Source organism: Salvelinus alpinus, chromosome 1, assembly GCF_045679555.1.
Source record: "Salvelinus alpinus chromosome 1, SLU_Salpinus.1, whole genome shotgun sequence".
In the NCBI taxonomy this organism is placed as follows: Eukaryota; Metazoa; Chordata; class Actinopteri; order Salmoniformes; family Salmonidae; genus Salvelinus; species Salvelinus alpinus.
This window is the reverse complement of record NC_092086.1, coordinates 75,141,099-75,162,146: the sequence shown is the minus strand read 5'-3', so window position 1 is coordinate 75,162,146 and position 21,048 is coordinate 75,141,099. Positions and strand designations below refer to the sequence as shown.

At 41.0% G+C, this 21,048-nt stretch overlaps 1 protein-coding gene across 3 annotated transcripts in view; it reads left to right on the top strand.

The window, feature by feature from the left end:
• LOC139549437 (protein FAM168A-like) overlaps positions 1-21,048 on the top strand; it is a 56,118-nt gene that overhangs the window by 14,717 nt on the left and 20,353 nt on the right. For all 3 annotated transcript variants that reach the window (XM_071360145.1, XM_071359978.1, XM_071360061.1), the window contains one exon: positions 11,131-11,222. In XM_071360145.1, the coding sequence (XP_071216246.1) occupies positions 11,131-11,222 (92 nt within the window). The remainder of the gene's footprint in view (positions 1-11,130; positions 11,223-21,048) is intronic.

Genomic DNA, 21,048 nt, shown 5'->3' with positions numbered 1-21,048 from the left:
CAGATCCTCTCAAGGTCTGTCAGGTTGGATGGGGAGCGTCACTTCACAGCTATTTTCAAGTCTCTCCAGAAATGTTCAATCGGATTCAAGTCCGTGCTCTCTGGGCCACTCAAGGACATTCAGAGACTTGTCCCGCATCCACTCCTGCATTGTCTTGGCTGTGTGCTTAGGGTTGTTGTCCTGTTGGAAGGTGAACCTTCGCTCAGTCTGATTTCCTGAGTGCTCTGGAGCAGGTTTTCATCTAGGAACTCTCTGTACTTTGCTCTGTTCATCTTTCCCTCAATCCTGACTAGTCTCCCCGTCCCTGCCGTTGAAAACATCCTCACAGCATGATGCTGCCACCCCCATGCTTCACCGTAGGGATGGTGCCAGGTTTCCTCTAGACGTGACGCTTGGTATTCAGGCCTTTGTTTCTCATGGTCTGAGAGTCTTTAGGTGCCTTTTGGCAAACTCCAAGCAGGCTTTCATGCGCCTTTTACTGAGGAGTGGCTTCCGTGTGGACACTCTACCATAAATGCCTGACTAGTGGAAGGCTGCAGAGATGGTTGTCCTTCTGGAAGGTTTTCCCATCTCCACAGAGGAACTCTGGAGCTCTGTGAGAGTGACCATAGGTTTCTCCCCCGATTGCTCAGTTTGGCCGGGCGGCCAGCTCTAGGAAGAGTCTTGGTGGTTCCAAACTTCTTCCATTTAAGAATGATGGAGGCCACTGTGTTCTTGGGGACCGTCAATGCTGCAGACATTTTTTGGTACCCTTCCCCAGATCTGTGCCTCGACACAATCCTCTCACGGAGCTCTACGTACAATTCCTTCAACATCATGGCTTAGTTTTTGTTCTGACATGCACTGTGAACTGCGGGACCTTATATAGACAGGTGTGTACATTTCCAAATCATGACTAATCAATTGAATTTACCACAGGTGGACTCCAATCAAGTTGTAGAAACATCTCAAGGATAATCAATGGAAACAGGATGCAACTGAGCTCAATTCTGTGTATTATAGCAAAGGGTCTGAATACTTATGTAAATAAGGTATTTCTGTTTTTTTATTGTAATACATTTGCAAAAATTTCTAAACCTGTTTTCGCTTTGGTATTGTGTATAGATGAGGATTTTTTTTATTTCATAAATTTTAGAATAAGGCTGTAATGTAACAAAATGTGGGAAAAGTCAAGGGGTCTGAATACTTTCCGAATTCCCTGTATATTGTATTAACTTTGTAGGTTGCATGTATCTTTCTTTCAATGCCAAACCCACCACTGATGTGCGTGGCTAAAGATCTCTATTTACGGTCGTGGCCAAAAGTTGAGAATGACACATTAATTTTCACAAAGTCTGCTGCCTCAGCTTGTATGATGGCAATTTTCATATACTCCAGAATGTTATGAAGAGTGATCAGATGATTTGCAATTAATTTCAAAGTCCCTCTTTGCCATGCAAATGAACTGAATCCCCCAAAAACATTTCCACTGCATTTCAGCCCTGCCACAAAAGGACCAGCAGACATCATGTCAGTGATTCTCTCGTTAACACAGGTGTGAGTGTTGACAAGGACAAGGTTGGAGATCACTCTGTCATGCTGATTGAGTTCGAATAACAGACTGGAAGCTTCAAAAGGAGGGTGGTGCTTGGAATCATTGTTCTTCCTCTGTCAAACATTGTTACCTGCAAGGAAACATGTGCCGTCATCATTCCTTTGCACAAAAAGGGCTTCACGGGCAAGGATATTGCTGCCAGTAAGATTGCACCTAAATCAACCATTTATCGGAACTTCAAGGAGAGCGGTTCAATTGTTGTGAAGAAGGCTTCAGGGTACCCAAGAAAGTCCAGCAAGCGCCAAGACCGTCTCCTAAAGTTGATTCAGCTGCGGGATCGGGGCACCACCAGTACAGAGCTTGCTCAGGAATGGCAGCAGGCAGGTGTGAGTGCATCTGCACGCACAGTGAGGCAAAGACTTTTGGTGGATGGCCTGGTGTCAAGAAGGGCAGCAAAGAGGAAAAACATCAGGGACAGACTGATATTCTGCAAAAGGTACAGGGATTGGACTGCTGAGGACTGAGGTAAAGTCATTTTCTCTGATGAATCCCCTTTCAGATTGTTTGGGGCATCCGGAAAAAAGCTTGTCCGGAGAAGACAAGGTGAGCGCTACCATCAGTCCTGTGTCGTGTCATGCCAACAGTAAAGCATCCTGAGACCATGTGTGGGGTTGCTGTTCAGCCAAGGGAGTGGGCTCACTCACAATTTTGCCTAAGAACACAGCCATGAATAAAGAATGGTACCAATACATCCTCCGAGAGCAACTTCTCCCAACCATCCAGGAACAGTTTGGTGACGAACAATGCCTTTTCCAGCATGATGGAGCCCCTTGCCATAAGGCAAAAGTGATAACTAAGTGGCTCGGGGGAAAAAAACAGATATTTTGGGTCCATGGCCAGGAAACTCCCCAGACCTTAATCCCATTGAGAACTTGTGGTCAATCCTCAAGAGGTGTGTGGACAAACAAAACCCCACAAATTCTGACAAAACTCCAAGCATTGATTATGCAAGAATGGGCTGCCATCAGTCAGGATGTGGCCCAGAAGTTAATTGACAGCATGCCAGGGCGGATTGCAGACGTCTTGAAAAAGAAGGGTAAACACTGCAAATATTGATTCTTTGAATCATCATGTAATTGTCAATAAAAGCATTTGACACTTATGAAATGCTTGTAATTATACTTCAGTATTCCATAGTAACATCTGACAAAAATATCTAAAGACACTGAGGCAGCAGACTTTGTGGATATTAATATTTGTGTCATTCTCAAAACTTTTGGCCACGACTGTACATGTCATCCAACAAATGTAAATGCCTGGAATTTGCTAAACGGCCTTGGCACTTTGATTGGAACTGGTTCTATGGTCAGATGACATGGAAATAGAGCTCTTTGGCCACGCACATCAGTGGTGGGTTTTGTGTCTAAAGAAAGATGCATATGCAGAAAAGAACCCCATACCTTCTGTAAAATTTGGTCATGGATCTTTGGTGTTCTGGTGCTATTTTCCTTCCACTGGTCCTGGGGCCATTCTTAAAGTCAACTATTGAAAATTGAAGAGGGCAGGCCATTAGCGCAAAGGAAGGATTTCAAGGATCTGGACTGATTCTTTATGAACCAATGGTCTAAGATCACTCTGTGTGTCCATGCTCATAAAACATTTGAGAAAAAGGCTCAGTGTCGTTATCCTCGCAAGGTGTCTTGCGAAAATCTCTCTGAACAATTGTATTTAGTTCAAAATATTTCCCAATTTTTTTGAGCATACAATATAGGTCAGTATATGTAATATATATACAGTTGAAGTCGGAAGTTTACATACACTTAGGTTGGAGTCGTTAACTCGTTTTTCAACCACTCCACAAATTTCTTGTTAACAAACTTTAGTTTTGGCAAGTTGGTTAGGACATCTACTTTGTGCATGACACAAGTCATTTTTCCAACAATTGTTTACAGACAGATTATTTCACATATAATTCACTGTATCACAATTCCAGTGGGTCAGAAGTTTACATACACTAAGTTGACACCATGAGACTACGCAGCCGTCATACCGCTTAGGAAGGAGGTGCGTTCTGTTTCCTAGAGATGAACGTACTGTGGTGCGAAAAGTGCAAATCAATCCCAGAACTATAGCAAAGGACATTGTTAAGATGCTGGAGGAAACTGGTACAAAAGTATCTATATCCACAGTAAAACAAGTCCTATATCGACATAACCTGAAAGGCCGCTCAGCAAGGAAGATGCCACTGCTCCAAAATCGCCATACAAAAGCCAGACTATGGTTTGCAACTGCACATGGGGACATAGATTGTACTTGTTGGAGAAATGTCTGATGAAACAAAAATAGAACCGTTTGGCCATAATGACCATCGTTATGTTTGGAGGACAAAGGGGGAGGCTTGCAAGCCGAAGAACACCATCCCAACCGTGAAGCACGGTGGTGGCAGCATCATGTTGTGGGGGTGCTTTGCTGCAGGAGGGATTGGTGCATTTCACAAAATAGATGGCATCATGAGGGAGGAAAATGATATGGATATATTGAAGCAACATCTCAAGACATCAGTCAGGAAGTTAAAGCTTGGTCGCAAATGGGTCTTCCAAATGGACAATGACCCCAAGCATACTTCCAAAGTTGTGGCAAAATGGCTTAAGGACAACAAAGTCATGGTATTGTATTGGCCATCACAAAGCCCTGACCTCAATCCTATTGAAAATTTGTAGGCAGAACTGAAAAAACGTGTGCGAGCAAGGATGCCTACCAACCTGACTCAGTTACACCAGCTCTGTCAGGAGGAATGGCCCGAAATTCACCCAACTTATTGTGGGAAGCTTGTGGAAGGCTACCCAAAACGTTTGACCCAAGTTAAACAATTTAAAGTCAATTTTACCAAATACTAATTGAGTGTATGTAAACTTCTGACCCACTGGGAATGTGATGAAAGAAATAAAAGCTGAAACAAATGATTCTCTACTATTATTCTATTATTTTTCACATTCTTAAAATAAAGTGGTGATCCTAACTGACCTAAGACAGGGAATTTTAACTAGGATTAAATGTCAGGAAAATATGAAACTGAATTTAAATGTATTTGGCTAAGGTGTATGTAAACCTCCGACTTCAACTGTATTGTACATTCTTTGTTAATCTTTGTCAAGGGTGCCAATAATTTTGGACCTGAGTGTATATGTCTGGTTTATCACCTGTTTGTCTGCTGTCCTGGACTTTCCCTAACCAGTTGTAAATATTCACTCTTTAATATACCCCTCCTTCAGTTCATCAACCTTTTCTCCTCATCTTGTCCATGCATCAATCCAGCATTCCATCTCATCTAATCTGTCTTTTTCAACATCCCATTATCTCATCTGTCTGTCACCTCTCTTCCTCCACTGTCTGGCCATCATGTGATCATGTCTTTTTATTCTGTTTGTCAGTCATCTTTTTGTATTTGACTTTCTTTTTTATTATATATCGTTTGTCTTATTGATTTCTTTATTACTCTTAAACTCCACCAGCGCATGCATGCACACACACACACACACAACCCATCCATCTCTTCACTCCTCTGTTATCTGTCCATTCCTTTTGCTCGTCTTTTCTTTTAGCACTATCTCTCTCTGTCTCTGCAGCGGTTTCTTGGCTATTACATTTTTCTCAATTGCATATAAGCATTTTTTGGAACTGAGGTCAAAAGTATCAACAATGATCAAAATGCATTAATACATTTGCCCAACTTCTTGCCTTTGTATCTGGAATGCATATCTTTACAACCCTTTTGCAAAACTAGTAATTTAATTGGCATCAGGGAAATACTCTCCATCACGGTTGACAACTCCACGGTGCAATGAACCTTGGCGTGACGTCGGGCAACAGCCTGTCATTCTCTGCTAAACAAACATCAAAGCAGTGACTCGCTCCTGCAGGTTCATGCTCTACAACATCCGTAGAGTACGACCCTACCTCACACAGGAAGCGGCGCAGGTCTTAATCCAGACACTTGTCATCTCCAGTCTGGCCTACTGCAACTGGCTGTTGGCTTGCCTCCTTGCTTGTGCCATCAAACCCCTGAAACTTATCCTGAACGCCGCAGCCCGCCTGGTGTTCAGCCTTCCCATGTTCTCCCATGTCACCTTGTTCCTCCGCACACTCCACTGGCCTCCAGTTGAAGCTCACATCCACTATAAGACCATGGTACTTGCCTACGAATCAACAAGAGGAACTACCCCTCCCTACCTTCAGGCTATGCTCAAACTCTACACTCCAAACCCGAGTACTCCGTTCTGCCACCTCAGGTCTCTTGGCCCTCCCACCTCTACGGGAGGGCAGATCCCGCTCAGCCCAGTCAAAGCTCTTCTCTGTCCTGGCACCCCAATGGTGGAAACAGCTTCCCCCTCAAGCTAGGACAGCAGAGTCCCTGCCCATCTTCCCAAAAACATCTGAAACCCTACCCTTTAAAGAGTATCTGAAATAATCCCACAGCAGTGGTGTGACTGTCCCAGGTAAGGTTGTGGAACCTTGAATTTAAGTTAATTAGTGAAAACATGAATACAATTCCCTTCACCCACTCTTGTACTTATGACACATAAGCATTTTTCAAGAAACAGTAGTCAGAGTTAGAGAGTTAGATTCCGGGAGGGAGCTACCACATCCAAGGAAGGCACCGGGCACGCAAATTACCCACTGCTGACTCTGGGAGATAGTGGTGAAAAATAACAATACAGGACTCTTTTGAGGCCCTCCAATTCGAATGAGTATGCTTTAAATCCTTTAACGAGGACCCATTGCTGATGTTTAGAAGTTGCATTTTACAGTGGTCAGAAACTTCTGAAAGTGTAATTAATTATGTTTTAACCTTTAAACTCTGACTGCCTTTTGTGTATTGTCCATCGGTGTGACATAATGTCCTATGGGGGGATGCCAATAAATGTGTGTGTGCATGTGTCTGTGCCATTCTCTTCACAGTCCCCGCTGTTCCATAAGGTGTATTTGCATCTGCTTTTTAAATCAAATTTTACTGCTTGCATGAGTTACTTGATGTGGAATAGAGTTCCATGTAATCGTGGCTCTATGTAGGACTGTGCACCTCCCATAGTCTGTTCTGTACTTGGTGACTGTGAAGAGACCTCTGGTGTAGAGGTCGACCGATTTTATGATTTTTCAATACCGATTATTGGAGGACCAAAAAATCCGATACCGATTAATCGGCCGATATTTATTTATTTATTTATTTATTTATTATATGTATGTGTAATAATGACAATTACAACAATACTGAATTAACACTTATTTTATCTTAATATAATAGATAAATAAAAATCTATTTAGTCTCAAATAAATAATGGAACATGTTCAATTTGTTTTAAATAATGCATAAACAGTGTTGGAGAAGAAAGTAAAAGTGCAATATGTGCCATGTAAAAAAGCTAACGTTTAAGTTCCTTGCTCAGAACATGAGAACATATGAAAGCTGGTGGTTCCTTTTAACATGAGTCTTCAATATTCCCAGTTAAGACGTTTTAGGTTGTAATTTATTATAGGAATTATGGGACTATTTCTCTCTATACCATTTGTATTTCATATACCTTTGACTATTGGATGTTTTTATAGGCACTATAGTATTGCCAGCCTAATCTCGGGAGTTGATAGGCTTGAAGTCATAAACAGTGCTGTGCTTCAAGCATTGCGAGGAGCTGCTGGCAAACGCAGGAAAGTGCTGTTTGAATGAATGCTTACGAGCGTGCTGCTGCCTACCACCGCTCAGTCAGACTGCTCTATCAAATCATAGACTTTAATTATAATATATAAACACACAGAAATACGAGCCTTCGGTCATTAATATGGTAAAATCCGGAAACTATAATTTCGAAAACAAAATGTTTATTCTTTCAGTGAAATACGAAACCGTTCCGTATTTAATCGAACGGGTGGCATACATAAGTCCAAATATTGCTGTTACATTGCACAACCTTCAATGTTATGTAATTATGTAAAATTCTGGCAAGTTAATTACGGTCTTTGTTAGGAAGAAATTATCTTCACACAGTTCGCAACGAGCCAGGCGGCCCAAACTGCTGCATACACCCAGACTCTGCTTGCACAGAATACAAGAGAAGTGACACAATTTCCCTAGTTAATATTGCCTGCTAACATGAATTTCTTTTAACTAAATATGCAGGTTTAAAACATATAGTTGTGTATTGATTTTAAGAAAGGCATTGATGTTTATGGTTAGGTACATTGGTGCAACAGTGATTTTTTTATTTTCGCAAATGCGCTTGTTAAATCCCCCGTTTAGTAGGCTGTGATTCGATGATAAATTAACCGTCACCGCATTGATTATTTGCAACACAGGTCAAGCTAGTTAAACTAGCAATATCATCAACCATGTGTAGTTAACTAGTGATTATGTTAAGATTGATTGTTTTTTTATAAGATAAGTTTAATGCTAGCTAGCAACTTACCATGGCTCCTTGCTGCACTCGCGTAACAGGTGGTCAGCCTGCCACGCAGTGTCCTCGTGGAGTGCAATGTAATCGGCGTCCAAAAATGCCGATTACCGATTGTTATGAAAACTTGAAATCGGCCCTAATTAATCGGCCATCGGTCGAACTCTACTCTAGTGGCATGTCTTGTGGGGTATGCATAGGTGTCTGATCTGTGTTTTGACTTTTCAAAAAAATGGTCAGACAGCTGATGAGTAAACCAGGGATGTGTTATTGTTCATTTGGCAAAATGGAAACACGGGCCTACCTCATTTTTGCTGTCTGTTGCAAAATGTTTTAAAACCTTAAATACCCCAATGAACACAATCTACGTATGATGCCAGTTTTGGTTCATATTCAATAAGAACGAAAAGGAAGCAAATGGGCCAAAACCGGAAGGGACTACCTGAACTATTCCAATAAGAAACGCTTGTAATCATTTTACATATCTGAACGTTTTGCTACGGTTTTCACTAATGAATACAACCATTCTGTGAGTGTTCTGGAATTCCTCCTCCTCTTCATACGAAAAGGAGGAGTGGTGATTCGACCAAGACGCAGCGTTGTAACTTGACATTATATTTATTAAACAAAACCGAAAAAAACAGGAAGAACACTTGAATAGATACAAAACAACAAACGACGTAGACTGACCTCAACGTAAGAACTTACATGAAACACGAAGAACGCACGAACAGGAAAAACAGACTACACAAAAACCGAACGAACAAACAAACCGAAAACAGTCCCGTGTGGCGCAACATACACAGACACAGGAGACAACCACCCACAACAATCAATGTGAAAACACCTACCTTAATATGGCTCTCAATCAGAGGAAATGAAAACCACCTGCCTCTAATTGAGAGCCATATCAGGTCACCCTTAAACCAACATAGAAACACAAAACAGACTGCCCACCCAAACTCACGTCCTGACCAACTAACACATACAAAACTAACAGAAAACAGGTCAGGAACGTGACAGTGAGTGGAAGGGTGACAGGGTCCATGTGAAAGGTCACATGGATCCCTTGAGGAAGGCATTGTCTCTCACTCATCAAGTGTGCACACATATTCCCGTGTATTTTTTAAAATCTGACTTAGTATTATTGCATTGTTGAGGAAAAGCCTGTAAGTAAGCATTTCACTGTACTGTTTACAACTTTGATTCAATTCCACACACACACACTGGGAGAGAGCTCTCTAATGTGAGGGAGGTCCTTTTGTTCCTGGGATGGCCTCTAGACTGGGGATAGGCTCCTGGCTGCTTGGGTTACAAACAGGACATTATACATTTTTGTCAATAACCAGACACTCTTGCTCAAGGGTACATCGACAGATTTTTCACTTGGTCAGCTCAGGGATTCAAACCAGAAACCTTCCTTTCGGTTACTGGCCCAATGGTCTTAAACACAAGGCTAACTGCCTCCTAGAACGAAGAGAGAAGTGTGTGTGTCAAATCAAATGTTTTTTGTCACATACACATGGTTAGCAGATGTTAATGCGAGTGTAGCGAAATGTTGGTGCTTCTAGTTTCGACAGTACAGTAATATCTAACAAGTAATCTAACAAATTCACAACAACTACCATATACACACAATTGTAAAGGGATGGAATAAGAATATGTACATATAAATATATGGATGAGCGATGGCCGTGCAGCATAGGCAAGATGCAATGAAATACAGTATATACATATGAGATGAGTAATGTAGGATATGTAAACATTATACCTTTTATTAAACTCATTTATTAAAGTGGCCAGTGATTTGGGTCTGTATGTTGGCAGCAGCCTCTCTGTTAGTGATGGCTGTTTAACATTCTGTTGGCCTTGAGATAGAAGCTGTTTTTCAGTCTCTCGGTCCCTGCTTTGATGCACCTGTACTGACCTCGCCTTCTGGATGATAGCGGGGTGAACAGGCAGTGGCTCGGGTGGTTGTTGTCCTTGATTATCTTTATGTTCTTCCTGTGACATCGGGTGTTGTAGGTGTTCTGGAGGGCAGGTAGTTTGTCCCAGGTGATGCGTTGTGCAGGCCGCACCACCCTCTGGAGAGCCTTACGGTTGAGGGTGGTGCAGTTGCCGTACCAGGCGGTGATACAGCTCGACTGGATGCTCTCGATTTGTGCATCTGTAAAAGTTTGTGGGATTTAGGTGACAAGCCAAATTTCTTCAGCCTCCTGAGGTTGAAGAGGCGCTGTTGCGCCTTCTTCACCACGCTATCTGTGTGGGTGGACCATTTCAGTTTGTCCGTGATGTGTATGCCGAGGAACTTAACTTTCCACCTTCTCCACTCTGTCCCGTCAATGTGGATAGGGGGGTGCTCCCTCTGCTGTTTCCTGAAGTCCACAATCATCTCCTTTGTTGATGTTGAGCGAGAGGTTTTTTCCTGACACTACACACCTCCTCCCTATAGGCTCTCGTCATTGTTGGTAATCAAGCCTGCAACTGTTGTGTCGTCTGCAAACTTGTGTGAGAGCGAGAACGAGTAGCCTCGCGAACCTTCTTGGAAATCTTGAACGAGCTAAATATGAATGTCTGTCAAGAGAGACAGAGAGTATGTGTGTGCGTGTGGTTCAGTTCTTGCATGCGTGTGAAAGAGATGGTTGGTGGAAACAGGTTGAGAAAGAGGTGGAGAAAAGTGTTGCAAACAAATGAGCTCAGGTTGAAGAATGTCCTAGTATGTCAGTCACGTTTGTGCTTGTGTCTTCTTATGTGACTGTTGAAGATGTTCAAAACAGTCAGAAATACCATAATACAGAAATATTTTTATTTTACTCATTTTTATTTAGCAACAATTGTATTGTATGCTTTCACATTTTCTACCTGATTTACTTTTATCCTGCGGAAATAAATTGCTGCCTTCTCACGAACATCGAAAAAACTACTTTCAAAATCAGACCTGCTACAATATTGTGAGTTTAATGGTAGTTTTTGTGGAGTACCTTTTAGTTTTTCAGATGTCAGATGTCTTTAAGCTGGCTATGGAACACTTCCAAGATGGAGACCTCTGAGTTTATGCATATTCTCAATGAATAATTATTGAATGCCATGACTTTCTTCTCACCATATGTTTATATCTCGCTCTGTCTCTCTCTCTGTCTGTTCTCCTTGCAGTAAGGGTAGACTGTCTTCCAACATGAATCCTGTGTACAGTCCTGTCCAGCCCGGGACACCGTACGGCAACCCTAAGAACATAGCATACGCAGGTGAGTGCCAAAACATCATCAGCAATAACAGCATCAATGCCATACCAATACTGTGTGTGTATGCATGTGTGTAGGAATGCGCATGCCCCGCCCACCTATTTCTTGTGTTTAATGGGTGCAAAATCCTTGTCTTTTTACACTTTCCCACTCTTGCTTGTGCCATTCGTTTTTTTTCTTCTGTTAATGTAATGACAGCGGAAACGTTTGTAATGACCTCTCAAACACACTCCAGTAGTGGCTGAAATGGGCTCAATGGAACACATTGGCTTTCCGTTGCATCTATAAAAACAATAATGCTTTGTCAGGGATTAAACTCACTGTCTAGACACAGTCGCTAATGAAAGTCTACATACCCTTTGCATAGTCTTCACATTTAGCTGCCTTAAAATTACATCTAAATAGGGAATAAATTCAATTTTTTTCCCCCTTCAGATCTACACAACCTACTCCACATTTTCAAAGTGAAAGACAAATTGTAGAAAATCTTGCAAATAATAACAATAACAAAAAAATAGACCAGTATTGATTGCATGTCTCCAAGCCCCTTTGACAGCCATTACAGATGTGAATAGTTTTGAATAAGATGCTACTAATCTTGCACAACACTTATGGCAAAATAGATCCTCAGTAAATTTGTTTGGGGATCATTGACGGACAACAATGTTCAAACCTTGTCTCTGATTTTCAAGCAGGGTTTAAGTCAGGGCTGAGACTGGACCATTAAGGAGCACTCAATACCTCTTGGAAAGCGTGTATAATTGTCCCACTGGATAATAAAACTGTATCCCATGGTTAGGTTTTCAGAAGACTATGACGGTTTTCCCCCCAACATTTTACCTGGGCTTAGCGCCTTTCATATTTTTGATCCTGACAAACTCCCCAGTCCCTTCCGGTGACAAGCATACCCATAACATGGTGTTGCCACCACAATATTTAAAAATCAAAGATCCACCACCATATTTTACAGTAGGTATATGGTTATTTTCTGCTTATGCATTGTCATTTCGACGCCAAACCCACCACTGGTCTTTGATTTTCAAGTATTGTTGTGGCACATTTTGTTGCGTTACAGCCTGAATTTAAAATGGAATACATTTGTATCACTGGCCTACACACAATACCCCATAATGTCAAAGTGGAATTATGTTTTTAAAAATGTTTACAAATGAAAGCTGAACTGTCTTGAGTCAACCCCTATGTTATTGCATGCCTAAATAAGTTCAGGAGTAGAAATGTGCTTATCAAGTCACGTAATAAGTTGCATGGACTCACTCTGTGTGCAATAATAGTGTTTAACACAATTTTTGAATGACTATCCCATCTCTGTACCCCACACATACAATTATCTGTAAGGTCCCTCAGTCGAGCAGTGGTTTTCAAACAGATTCAACCACAAAGACCAGGGAGTTTTTCCCAATTCCTCGCAAAGAAGTGCACCTATTGGTAGATGGGCGGGGGAAAAGCAGACATTGAATATCCCTTTGAGCATGGTGAAGTTATTTATTGGAATGGTTTTTGGATGGTTGGAACAGACTTTGGATGGTGTATCAATACACCCAGTCACTACAAAGATACAGGCATCCTTCCTAATTCAGTTGCCGGAGAGGAAGGAAACCGCTCAGAGATTTTACCATGAGGCCAATGGTGACTTTAAAATAGTTGCAGATTTTAATGGTTGTAATAGGATAACTGAGGATGGAGCAACAACATTGTAGTTACTCCCCAATAATAACCTAATTGACAGAGTGTAAAGAGGGAAGCCTGTACAGAATAAAAATATTCCAAAACATGCATCCTATTTGCAACAAGGCACTAAAGTAATCTGCAAAAAATGTGGCAAAGCCATTCACTTTTTTGTCCGTAATACAAAATGTTATGTTTTGGGGCAAATCCAACATGAACACATTACTGAGTACCACTCTCCATATTGTATTCTTGTAATCGTTAAGGACTGGGGAGTTTTTCAGGATAGAAAATAAACAGAATGGAGCTAAGCACAGGCAAAATCCTAGGGGAAAACCTTGTTCAGTCTGCTTTCCACCAGACACTGGAAGATGAATTCACCTTTCAGCAGGACAATAACCTAAAACACAAGGCCAAATCTACACTGGAGTTCCTGAATGTCAGAGTTAGTTTTGACTTAAATCTGCTAGAAAATCTATGGCAAGACCTGAATATGGTTCTCTAGCAATGATCAACAACCAATGTGACAGAGCTTGAAGAATTTTGAAAAGAATAATGAGCAAATGTTGCACAAGCCAGGTGTGGGAAGCTATTAGAGACGTACTCAGAAAGACTCATAGCTGTAATCGCTGCCAAAGGTGATTCTAACTTGTATTGACTCAGGGGGTTGAATACTAAGACATATTAGTGTATTATTCTTCGTAAATGTTTTTACAAATGTTAGAATTTTTTGGACATTAGTTTATTTTGTGTAATTCATTTTAATCCCACTTTGTAACACAACAACATGTGGAAAAAGTCAAGGAGTGTGAATACTTTCTGAAGGCACTGTATCTACCTCTACCACCCTACCACCCCTGCACATTGTAAACATGGTATTGGCACTGACCCTGGAACTGACTTTGTATATAGCTTACTTATTTTCTTGTGTTTTTTTGTTCTACTTAACTATTTTTTTTAAATTATAGTACTACTGATATTGATTACGGCATTGCTGGGAAAGAGCTTGCAAGAAAGACATTTCACTGTACTTGTGCATGTGACAATAAAAACTTGAAGGCGAGGTCGGTATCCTCGCAAGGCGAGGTATTAAAAACAGGGGTGTCAATCATTTTGACCTCTCCCTTTTTGAAAAAAAAGTTATTTTCTAAACAAAATCTCTTTCGCTGAGTATTAGTATTGTATGATATATTTTTAGCATAAAGTATAGCTCAGTAATTGAATTATTTTATTCCGTAATTTTTGCTCATCTTTATCAAGGGTGTCAATAATTTTGGACTCCACTCCATATCCTGCTCTCTTTCTGAAAAAACTGAAATGACTGACTCTCTTTTGCGCTTTAATTCATTTCAGTTGCTTTCCATTTTCTCTCCTGTCATCCCCATGACTGGGTTATAATGGAGATTAATTGTTTTTCGTTTTACAAGGACAGTGCAGCATTGAAGATGTCCCCACTGATACAAACTTTGCAGTTTCTTAGTTCCTACTCCCCTTTTCCCCATTAAGCAGTCTAATGTGGGTCATAAAACGATTGGGTGCCTTCAATAGATTTTTGATGGGGAAAACCGATGTACGGAAATGGTGTAATAGTGGTATATTGTGATCTGTTTACCAAACAAACCCTTATAGTAAGAGTGGTAGAATGGTAATGATTAGGAAGCTCCTCTAATGGTCATCATCATGTACATGAGTCCATTGGTGATTCCTGGCTGGTTGGCATAATGGGCTGTTTTATCACCGAAAGCCAAATGTCAGTGTCACCGCCTCTGTCACATACTGTATTAGGATGTATGATCCATATGCATGTAGAAGTAGTGCATCCACCACCGGATGAGTCTGTGCATCGAATGAGCTGTCTGTGCAACAAAATAATAATTCACACGGTATGTCCAAAGAAAGGTGAAAAAAGGGAGGCAGGAAAATCAGTGTGGAAATAGAAATGTGATTTCTCTGGTGGTGTTTTCCTCCACTGGCTCAGGAGGGCAGGGCTGGTTACTTGGCTTGTGATTCATAGGCCAGGCTGTAACTTAAAGGTGCCCTCAGCTCTCAATGTTTTTTTTTCTTCTAGTCGCTTCTTCCTACCCACAATGCATTGCTGCTCGTCCTTAAGTTACAGCTGATCAGAGAGTTAAGAGAAAGGACAGACGCTTGCAGTGGCTGCTGTAGCCTTGTGTTATGGAAGCTGTGTGGAGGGAGGCAGGAGGTACATATGCAGGAGCTCACACACATACACAGACACACATGTACACACACACCCCAGGGGACAGCAGACCAATGGAGTGCAGTTGTCGTTCTCAGATACTGCTGACCGTAGGGTTCCCTCCCTCTATTCCATTCCTCCCTCAGTTCCTCCCTCCCTTTCAGTGTCTCTCTCTACCGCTCTTTCTCTACTGCTCTCTCTCTACCACTCTCGCTCTCTTGCTCTAATTGTCTGATTATCTTTTGCTCACAATTAGTCCACAGTCACACTGTTCCATAAATACGAGGGCTAATTAGTGTGTGTGTGTGTAAATACTGAGGCTCTGACTGTGTGTGCATGCGTGTGGGCTGTCGGATCAGGTTGCGTAGGTGGTGTGTAGCCTCAGGATTGAGACACACACACACACACACACAGGCTGCTCCTGCATTCTTTGTTATTTCCAATAATAGGCTACTTTGTTTTAGTGTGATTGCTATGCGATCAGTACAATTCATAGTCATATCAATGGCACCTGTCATTATAGCATAGAGAAGGCATACATTTATAATATATAGGTCTGCCTAACCTGAATAAATATTGTCCCTTTTCTTCCATATTCTCTCCACATTCCATACACCTTTATTTTCCTTATAGGCCGCCTACCATCAAGTAAATATTTGTCTTTATGTTCCTCTTCTATATCATCCGTACCCCATATTTTCCATTTACAGGGAAATGCTGTGTGCTTTTTAGTTTAGTTTGCATCTGATTGCTTTTTGACTATACTATAATCTAGGCTTTGCAGTGTCTTTTCCTGCATCCCAAATGACACTCTATGCCCTATATAGTGCACTAGCTTTGACCAAAGCCCTATGGGCCCTGGTAAAAAGGAATGGACAATATAGGGCATAGGGTGCCATTTGGGATGCAGGCAAAGACACTTCTATGCCTAGATTACTAGCGTAGTATATAGTGCACTATTCACAGTGTACAAAACATTAAGAAACACCTTCTTAATATTAAGTTGCACCCCCTTTTGCCCTCAGAACAGCCTCAATTCGATAGGACGTATTGGGAGAGAGTAGCTCCGTTTTGTACCGACAAGATTGTGGTTATATGAAGAAACCGATAGATTAATATATATCCAAGTAACCAGGAGAGAGTGAGCGGTCAGTTAGTGGCTTGCGAAAGTATTCAACCCCTTGGCATTTTTCCTATTTTGTTGCCTTACAACCTGGAATTAAAATTGATTTTTTGGGGGTTTATATCATTTCATTTACACAACATGCCACTTTGAAGATGCAATTTTTTTATTTATTATTGTGAAACAAACAAGAAATAAGACAAACTGAAAACTTGAGTGTGCATAACTATTCACCCCCCCAAATTCAATACTTTGTAGAGACACCTTTTGCAGCAATTACAGCTGCAAGTCTATTGGGGTATTTCTCTATCAGGTTGGCACATCTAGCCACTGAGATTTTTGCCCATTCTTCAAGGTAAAACTGCTCCAGCTGGATGGGTTCCGCTGGTGTACAGCAATCTTTAAGTCATACCACAGATTCTCAATTGTATTGAGGTCTAGGCTTTGACTAGGCCATTCCAAGACATTTAAATGTGTTTCCCCGTAAACCACTTGAGTGTTGCTTTAGCAGTATGCTTAAGGTCATTGTCCTGATGGAAGGTGAACCTCATCCCAGTCTCAAATCTCTGGAAGACTGAAACAGGTTTCCCTCAAGAATTTCCCTGTATTTAGTGCCATCCATCATTCCTTCAATTCTGACAAGTTTCCCAGTCCCTGCCAATGAAAACATCCCCACAGCATGATGCTGCCACCACCATGCTTCACTGTGGGGATGGTGTTTTCGGGGTGTTGGGTTTGCGACAGACATAGCGTTTCCCTTGATTGACATAAAGCTCAATTTTAGTCTCATCTGACCAGAGTACCTTCGATATGTTTGGGGAATCTCCCACCTGCCTTTTGGCAAACACCAAACGGGTTTGCTTATTTTTTTCTTCAAGCAATGGCTTTTTTCTGGCCACTCTTCCGTAAAGCCCAGCTCTATGGAATGTACGGCATAAAGTGGTCCTATGGACAGATACTCCAATCTCTGCTGTGGAGCTTTGCAGCTCCTTCAGGGTTATCTTTGGTCTCTTTGTTGCCTCTCTGATTAATTTCCTCCTTGCCTGGTCTGTGAGTTTTGGTGGGCGGCCTTCTCTTGGCAAGTTTGAGGTGCCATATTCTTTCCATTTTATAATAATGGATTTAATAGTGCTCCGTGGGATGTTCAAAGTTTCTGATATTTTTTTATAGCTCAACCCTGATCTGTACTTCTCCACAACTTTGTCCCTGACCTGTTTGGAGAGCTCCTTGCTCAGAGTAGGTGTTTATATACTGAGATCATGTGACACTTAGATTGCACACAGGTGGACTTTATTTAACAAATGATGTAACTTCTGAAGGTAATTGGTTGCACCAGATCTTTTTTAGGGGCTTCATGGCAAAGGGGGTGAATACATATGCACGCACCACTTTTCAGTTTTTTATTTTCTAGAATCTTTTTGAAACAAGTAATTTTTTTCATTTCACTACACCAATATTTTGTGTATATCCATTACATGAAATCCAAATATAAATCCATTTAAATTACAGGTTGTAATGCAACAAAATTGGAAAAACACCAAATGGGGATGAATACTTTTGCAAGGCACTGTATTCACAACAGCGAACCAATCTGTGAGTAAAGTGACACTGAGATTCGAACCCAGCACGCCATGGCTTCCCTTAGAGGAAAAGTCAAAGAACAACTTGGAGATGCAAATGAGAGCAGCTGCCAGCTGAATTATATCCAGAAAAACATATCTAAAATCCTCTCTAAATCTGTTATTAAAAAAGTAGATTTGCTCGAAAGGAAAGTAGTCTATCGAGTCAGATATGCATATACAGGGTGGGTGAGTGGACGAAAAAGACAATTAAATTGGCCTTCTGGAAACAAAGTTTAGAAACAAACTTTAGAAGATCAACTGGATCAGCTAGAAAACGGATTGAGACAAAATAATATGAGAATATTGACCTTACCGGAGGATGAGGATAAAGGGGACCTTTCCAGCAAGGTGATCAAGCTTATATCAGAAGAGCTTGGCATGGATTATGTCACCGGATGGTCTGGAGCGATGTCATCGGATCGGCGTGAAGCAGAAGAACCCTAAATAATTAAACATTCTTAGGACACAGGAGGGAAAGGACATCAAGGTCCAGGGCCTTTCTGCTAGACTGAGTAAAATACTCCAGCAATTCATTTCTATTGGATAGTCACTGGAGGAAAAAGAAATCAAGTCTCAACTCCGCTTCCCGGCAGTACTGTGGGTATGGAAGGGAACACAGAATGGAGTTCACAAGCATCGATGAAGCCCTGAACAGGTTGCAGGAAACCTTTCCAGTTGAAAGAGAGCCCAGTGCACTGAGAAGAGGCAGAAGCAGGAAAAAACAGATAAGCACACTAGGCTACATACAGTGATGCCCAAGACCAGCTTATTGTAAGTTGAGACAACATTCCTTCCCCCTCCCCAATACAATTTAGACTCTATTGTCCCCAAGTAGCTGTTTTTCTCTAGGAAGTAATAGACTTAGCTGATGCCAACCAGATACATGGGCACTAAAATGACAATATAAAATAGTAAATATAGCATGTAAGTCAATTGTTCTATGGATGTGTGTGTGTGTGTAGGCGAGAGGGTGTGAGTGGGTGTATGTGTCTGTGCATATGAATGGGAGAGTGAGAGAGAGTGAATGTGGATGTGTGTGGGTGGGCGGGCGGGCGGGAGAAAGTGGGTGTGACGAGGCGTGGGTTGTAGAGATATAAAAGAGGTAATTATAAACAACAATGAGATTAATGACAATTTTAAAAGTTTCTATGAACAAATGAATTAAACAACAGTTGGATGGATCCTTTAGCCTTCTTAGACTCAACAACTCTGAAGTAACTATCAGCAGACAAAAAATAATCATTAAAAACAGAGGTCACCCAGGAAGAAATATTAGATTCTGTTAAAACATTTACCTGTACAAAAGCACCAGGAATGGATGGCTTTCTCATAGAAATCTATTCAACATTTTGTGACAAAGTAGCCACCTTATTTACACATGACAACACACGTCACTTAATTCAGTACTCCCTAGTTGCATGTATCAAACAGTTCTTTCAGTTATATTAAAACCAGGAAAATCTGGAGTCCCTTGCTGATTATAGACCCATAAGTTTAATAAATTGTGACAATAAAATAATAACAAAGCTTATAAGCAATAGAATGGCAAAAATATTACCAGACTTGATACATATTAATCAAACAGGGTTTATTAAAGATAGACACTTACTGTACAAACAAATACAAGAACATGTTTCAGTTTAAACCTCCTTAAACCTCTCTAGGGTATGTGGAACGGTAGCGTCTCACCTCGTCAACAGCCAGTGAAACTGCAGGGCGTCAAATTCAAAACAACAGAAATCCCATAATTAAAATTCCTCAAACATACAAGTATTTTACACCATTTTTAAAGATACACTTGTTGTAAATCCAGCCACAGTGTCCGATTTCAAAAAGGCTTTACGACGAAAGCACACCAAACGATTGTTAGGTCAGAGCCAAGTCACAGAAAAACACAGCCATTTTTACAGCCAAAGAGAGGAGTCACAAAAAAGCAGAAATAGAGATAAAATTAATCACTAACCTTTGATTATCTTCATCAGATGACACTCATAGGACTTCGTGTTACACAATACATGTATGTTTTGTTCTGTAAAGTTCATATTTATATCCAAAATTCTGAGTTTACATTGGCGCGTAATGTTCAGTAGTTCCAAAATATCCGGTGATTTTTGCAGAGAGCCACATCAATTTACAGAAATACTCATAATAAACATTGCTTAAAGATACAACTGTTATGCATGGAATTTTAGATCCACTTATCCTTAATGCAACAGCTGTGTCAGATTTCAAAACAACTTTACGGAAAAAGCACACCATGCAATAATCTGAGTACAGCACTTAGAGACCAACATAACCCAAACAGATATCCGCCATGTTGTGTAGTCAACAGAAGTTAGAAATACATTATAAATATTCACTTACCTTTGATGATCTTCATCAGAATGCACTCCCAGGAATCCTAGTTACACAATAAATGTTTGTTTTGTTCAATGAAGTCCATAATTTATGTCCAAATACCTCCTTTTTGTTCGCGCGTTTAGCCCAGTAATCAAAATTCATGACGCGCGATCACTAGGTGCAGACGAAAAGTCAAAAAGTTTTGTTACAGTCCGTAGAAACATGTCAAACGATGTATAGAATCAATCTTTAGGATGTTTTTAACATAAATCTTCAATAATGTTCCAACCGGATAATTCCTTTGTCTTCAGAAATGCAATGGAACGCAAGCTAACTCTCTCACGTGAACGTGTCTGGTCATCTCGTGACTCTCTGGCAGACCTCTGACTCATTCCCCTCTCATCTGCCCCCACTTCACAGTAGGCGCCTCAAACAAGGTTCTAAAGACTGTTGGCATCTAGTGGAAGCATTAGGAAGTGCAATATGACCCCATTTCCTCTGTATCTTGGATAAGCAAAGAGTTGAAAAACTACAAACCTCAGATTTCCCAATTCCTGGTTGGATTTTTTCTCAGGTTTTTGCCTGCCATATGAGTTCTGTTATACTCAGACATCATCCAAACAGTTTTAGAAACTTCAGTGTTTTCTATCCAAATCTACTAATAATATGCATATCCTAGCATCTGGGCCTGAGTAGCAGGCAGTTTACTCTGGGCATGCTTTTCATCCGGATGTGAAAATACCGCCCCCTACCCAAGAGAGGTTAAGGATTCCGTAGGATCGGTGTCTCTATCCCGGGATGGTTGTTGCTAACGTGCGCTAATGTGACTAGAATGACATTGAAAGTAACAGCAAACTT